This window comes from Peromyscus californicus, unplaced genomic scaffold, assembly GCF_007827085.1.
Source record: "Peromyscus californicus insignis strain IS unplaced genomic scaffold, ASM782708v3 Scaffold_12__1_contigs__length_115047231, whole genome shotgun sequence".
NCBI lineage: Eukaryota > Metazoa > Chordata > Mammalia > Rodentia > Cricetidae > Peromyscus > Peromyscus californicus.
The window spans coordinates 94345635-94351972 of NW_026294413.1; the positions used below are offsets into that span (position 1 = coordinate 94345635).

The window sequence follows — 6338 nt, forward strand, 5'->3', positions numbered from 1 at the left end:
GGGACTCGCAGATCTGTACATGTCTGAGACTGTTAACTCTCAGTGGGTGTGACTGAACCGTGAGGCTGTAGATGACTTTTGATCTCCTTTATGTTTGGCCTTGCCCCGGTTTTCTATACCATATGCTCTTGTCATTGGTGGGGTGAAATTCTGTCAACTATTAAAAAGAGTATTGGGTAGCAGCCCTTTGCTCTGCCCAGAGTTCATACTGTCCACCTGGAGGCCCTTGTGCCCAGCCCCTGAGTGTGGAAGGGACCTGTGGACCCCAGAGGCTACAGCACATTGTGAGACTGTCCAGATTGTTCTCCAGCTCCTCCTGGCCCTAACATTGCAGCTTCAGCTCCATCTCCTGGACTTGGCATTTGCTCCATCCATCTCCTCCCAGCCTTTGTACTTCTTACATGTTCCATTCATCTCCTCCCAGCCTTTATACTTCTTACACGGAATCGGTGCCCAGCACACTTCCTTTTCTACCCCCAAGCAGTGTCTCCTTCCTTCTCCCCTGATTGTGTCCCTAAAGGGTGGATACACGTTCTGTCTGGCAGTTCACCCTCCTTCTCTGAGATCTCTGACCACAGCCTTCCATGGCTCATCCTGCAACCTTCTTAACGTTCTTGGCCCTCTGTACCCTGTCCCCAGGAGCCCCAACAGCACAGAGCATCATAGCCCTTCTTCCCTGGAGTAGGCCGCCACACATTCCAGTTATTTGTAACTGTGCTCTTTCTTTGCTGTGATTAATGCCACTTGAGGTGGAAATAGATGGAAGCTAAGAATGGGGACACCACTCTTAACATAAACACTGTCCTTGGGCTGCCACAAGCAGTCTTCATAGGCTAGAAACCATCTCTGGACATGGGATCAGTCTCAGAACTGCCCAAATGCTCCTGTGTACCCCAACTGCTGTGTGGGTCTCCTGGCTGATAGGTATATCCCAGGTGGCCTCCCCACTGACATGAACCAAGTCGCCCTCTGAATACATATGCACACACACACACACACACACACACACACACACACACACACACGCCCCTACACATGTGCACTTGCACACACCGGCACCACACAGACGGGACTGGAGCTCAGGGTTTCTGGATGTATATGTGTGTGGTACTAAGGAGCAGCTGGCCTAGACACAGAGCTTCCTCCCGCAGACTCAGCTCAGTCAGACCCAGCACTGGAGGGCTGCTTGAACACAACTACCCACCACTGCCAGCTCCAGTGGCTGCCTACATGTACGCGAACACACCTTCTAAGTCTTACTTCTATGCTCCTGAAAGGGAGGCTCAAAGAGCTGAGGCCACAAGTTGGGGGAATAAGCAATAGAGCTGGGACTGGAGCCCTCATCTGTTGGCTGAGACGTCACGGGTACACTGAGTGTGCTGGGCCCATGCGTGCTCCATTCTTGATACCCAGGAGCCCTTTCCTCAAAGGGCAGTGCCTAGTTACACTGCCTGGTTCTGAGAGCACAAGGCCCAGCCTTCTCTCTGATGCAGTCCTCACCACACCCCATCTTCTCGGCCCCCACAGTTTGTACCATCTTCTGGGTACTCGGTGAGCTTTCTATATTTGGGGAACTTCCTGGCCTCATTTCCTGGATTCTTTATTCCTGTGGTCCAGGGGCTGGAGGTCTGTGTCCCCCTGCCTGGAGAGTCTTCTAACCAAGCCAGCAAGGAAATGGACAAAGATCCTAATTAGGGTGGATGACCCCCCGGAGAAATGCCGATCCTTTACAGTAGTCCGAGTCCTTCCCACCAGCCCTGTGCTTGTCAGATGTTTATACAGTCTTCATTAAAGAGAGCTGCCTTAGATAAGAGGTCCGAGCATAGCATCCACACCCAGATAAGAAGCGGGGAGGCCTTCGGATTGTTGGGGAGAACCTGAGCCAGCCACGCTCCCTGCCGAGCAGTCAGCAAGACAATGTGGGCCCGCTCCTCCTGGGCTCCGCGCTGTGCTTGGTGACACACCACAACAGCCCTGAGGCCCCCCTTCAGGGCCCAAGATGTCCCCTGGGGCCTTCTGGGTGGCCCTGCTCCTGCTGTTCCTGCTGGTCTGTCCCACACACCAGAAGCCACTGCAGAGTTGGGTCCAGGCATCCCCGGGGGGAAACGTCCGCAGCTCACTGGCATTGTCTGGAGGTGGAGAGGAGGGTGTCTTTGACTTGAAGATGTTCCTGGAGAACATGAAGGTGGATTTCCTGCGCAGCCTTAACCTGAGCGGCATTCCCTCCCAGGACAAAACCAGAGTGGAGCCACCCCAGTACATGATTGACCTGTATAACAGGTACACCACGGACAAGTCATCCACTCCGGCCTCCAATATCGTCCGGAGCTTCAGCGTTGAAGGTAGAGTGCTCCCCGAGGGTTCCCTGGGGTGGGACATACAGCACCCTACCCCCACAGTGAAATGGCTCTGTGAGGTGGGTTGGCCACAAGCAGATCTTCAGGTTTATATTGAAGTGAATCACAGTCAAACAGGGTGAAAATGCAAATACCAGTTCAACTTCTGTATGTGCCTAATGGCTTCCCTATGGGGCAGCGCAAATCATGGGGCCTGTCCATCAACACGGAAGGATCTGATGGACAGCCTGGCTCCTCCCCTGGGGCACAGCCTCATTTAACCCAGCAGGTATCAAGGGTCCCAGGCTTCTGTGTCCTCTGTCCCTTCCTTTCCTTTTCTCCCCCCATTTCCTTTGCCCTCGGTCTCCTTTGCTTTCCTTCCTGCTAACCCTACCCCCCACTTCCCTCACGTCTCTCCTCCCCCCCTCCTCCCTTTCCTTTTGACTTCTCTTCTGCTCTCCCTTCCATGCTCCCTTCCTGTCCCCTTTGGACTTAGACATGGATCATTCATTTAGCTCCAGTAAACCTGTATATTTTTTAGCTTTGAAGGAAAGCCAATTTCTCTCTTATAAAGTGACTTTAAACCTAGATTTTAAAATGTTAATTAGAAGAGATGCCAGTTATTTTTTTGGATGTAGTCATCCTCAGCACAGAAGGCACGTGTCTGTCCAATATATTTTAAATATAAGTGTCCTTGATTTAGGAAGACTGGAAGATAAACATGGAGGTGAGGTCTGTAACTGGTAAATCACAGAATTCCAGAATCTGGGTAGAACGGGTTACTGGACAGAGAGCTGGGGTTGCCAGGGCTGGGGAACCCAGGCCAGGCACGCTTGCAAGGTCATGTCACTGGCCCTGTTTCCTGCACAGAGCCTGTTCCCCTTATCCTGTTGTGGCGTCTCACTCTGAAGGACCAGGAGCCCAGGGCCTCCCTGCTTCTGGTCCAGAGATTTGCCCAAGGGTCCCACTTCAGGGCCACAGCCAGCCCTGGCCAGATCTGGCCAGCCTGCAGAGCATGTACCTGTCTAAGGACAGTTGTGATCATCATGCATGCTCAGTGCTGCTAAGTTTTCTGACTGCCCAACAGAAGTGTCAAGGAAACTTACCTTACTTTTTAAAAAATATGGATTCATTTTTTAAAAATTATATAATATAGTTTGTAGGCCACCAGGCCTGGGATTGTCTATGATCTCTGCCTTAGGGAAAGGCTGAGATTTTTTTGGCAGGGGGAGGTTGTTGTTTTGTTTTGTTTTTATTGGGGCCTAAAATATCATATTCCATGGGCTGGAATGTGAAGCCTAGAGACACCGGCCCACCTACACATATATCTTTGGCACATTTATTACATGCACTAGCAGCAGCAACAGCAGCAACATCAATATACATACATACAAACACACATACATGACCTAGGAAACATCCATCTAATCCCAGTAGGCATGCGATTTCTCATGTCTGACAGTGGTCCATGGCCACTGTGGAGGTGCCCCACAGTAAAATCACCTCAGGCCATGAGTGCAATGCACAGTTCTCACTGCTCTGATTTATCATGGCATTCACCGTGTTACTCAGGAGCTGGAACGGCACATCCATGCTGAGTGAGGCGACCACAGAGAGCCTGAGTGAAGGGCCACATGTTTTGTCGCAGCATTGGGCCTGCACAGGTTGGGAGGGGGACAGAGGTATTAACTGAACATCATGACTGGCCTGCAAGTCCCATGTGCTACCTCGATAAAGGCAGGTAAGATGGGTCCCACTCTACAAGAGGGGAAACTGAGGCACCAAGAAGCTTAGACTTCCCAAGGACACAAGCTCAGTGAGGGACAGAGTCATGACTGAGGCTTCCATTCTTTAGACCACTTGCTAGGTTTCAGCAGAGCATGGGTCTCTGCTCATGGTGATGCATACAGGAGTCCCCCTAATCTGAGAGAACCCAGGCCTCTTTCTGAGTGGAACACTGTGCAGGGCTTAGAAATATATGTACTCGTACTTCCAAGCATCCGCTGGGCCTATCAGAACGTGTCTCCCAAGGACAAGGCAGTGGTGGCATGTGGGTGGAGACTCACAAGTGGCAGTGTCTGTGGTCAAGCCGCAGCCCAGAGGTGGGAAACTGAGACATTTAAGAGGCTAAGAGAAAATCCCCATTTTTGCCCAGCATAACAAAACTGTTGGGGCGGAAATACTTTTTCCTCTAAAAAATCCATTTTCACTTTTGATGGAAGTTATTAACACAATTCCAAACACTCTAATGCTGCAATTTTTTATTTTATCTAAATGTGGACTTTCATTGCCCCCAGCCAGGACTGTGGAATCTTCACTCTAAAGCTGACAATGTTTTCTGGCCTGCCTTAGATGAGGGTGCCGATTACCTGTGTGTACTCTAACAGTAAAAAGTTACAGATACCGTTTCCACATGTATGAAGTTGGGATAATAACTAGATTCTCCCAAACTCATAGTGTAATGCCAAGCACACAGTAGGTGCTCAATAAATAGTAGACACTATTAGCCCTAGCTGAAGGTACCTACCTCTGTTTTTCCTGGGAAAAACTCACCAAACTGAGTCCCATCTCCATCCTCTACAGGGATGATATGGGGGTACCAACCCTCAAGTACCACTACGAGGGAATGAGTGTGGCAGAGTGTGGGTGTAGGTAGTCCCTGCAGCCACCCGGGGTGGGGATGAAGCACAGGGAAGAGGTCCTGATAGGATCCTGCACCCTCTGGGCGTGATGGGGGCTAAGAGAACCTTCTCAAATGCTCTTGACACAGAGTAGAGACAATAGTGGCCAAATCTATGTCCTAGATGTCCCTCACAGTAAACCACGAAGTTTGACTTTGGTATCATAAAAATGGGCGCCAGGCAGATGCTCCTCTGCGTGTGTTTGCCTTTCAGATGCTATATCAACAGCTGCCACAGACGACTTCCCTTTCCAGAAACACATCCTGCTCTTCAACATCTCCATCCCTAGGCACGAGCAGATCACCAGGGCTGAGCTCCGCCTCTATGTCTCCTGTCAAAATCATGTGGACTCCACTCATGGGCTGGAAGGAAACATGGCTGTTTACGATGTCTTGGATGGAGAGGACACTTGGAATGGTGCCTCGGGGACCAGGACCTTCCTGGTATCTCAGGACATTCAGGTTGAAGGCTGGGAGACCTTGGAAGTGTCGAGTGCTGTGAAGCGGTGGGTCAGGGCAGACGCCACCACGAACAAGAATAAGCTAGAAGTAACAGTGGCGAGCCATAGGAAGGGCTGTGATACACTGGACATCAGTGTCCCACCAGGCTCCAAAAACCTGCCCTTCTTTGTCGTCTTCTCCAATGACCACAGCAATGGGACCAAGGAGACCAGACTGGAGCTGAAGGAGATGATCGGCCATGAGCAGGAGACGGTGCTTGTGAAGCCACCCAAAACTGGTTACCAGGAGGCAGGTGAGGGCCACGAGGAGGAGGAGGAGGACGAGGAAGTAGATGGGCACACAGCTGTGGGACCATTTTTAGCTAGGAGGAAGAGGAGCACCGGGGCCAGCAGCCACTGCCAGAGGACGTCCCTCAGGGTGAACTTCGAGGACATTGGCTGGGACAGCTGGATCATTGCGCCCAAGGAATATGATGCCTATGAGTGTAAAGGAGGCTGTTTCTTCCCACTGGCTGATGATGTGACACCCACAAAACACGCCATTGTGCAGACCCTGGTGCATCTCAAGTTCCCCACGAAGGTGGGCAAAGCCTGCTGTGTTCCCACCAAACTGAGTCCCATCTCCATCCTCTACAAGGATGATATGGGAGTGCCAACCCTCAAGTACCACTACGAGGGAATGAGTGTGGCAGAGTGTGGGTGCAGGTAGTCCCTGCAGCCACCCGGGGTGGGGATGAAGCACAGGGAAGAGGTCCTGATAGGATCCTGCACCCCCTGGGCATGATGGGGGCTAAGCCGATCTGGAACTATCCTGGAGGGGGAAAAGAATCACTTTCCCTTCTTGTTCCCAGGGGGTTCCTC

The 6338-nt window shown here is 51.4% G+C and overlaps 1 protein-coding gene across 1 annotated transcript; it reads left to right on the plus strand.

The window, feature by feature from the left end:
• Window positions 1–1999: 1999 nt before the first annotated feature.
• Window positions 2000–6186, plus strand: Gdf2 (growth differentiation factor 2). Its single transcript, XM_052734364.1, has 2 exons — window positions 2000–2342; window positions 5231–6186. The coding sequence occupies exons 1-2, from the start codon at window positions 2000–2002 to the stop codon at window positions 6184–6186; spliced, it is 1299 nt and encodes a 432-aa protein (XP_052590324.1).
• Window positions 6187–6338: the final 152 nt, after the last annotated feature.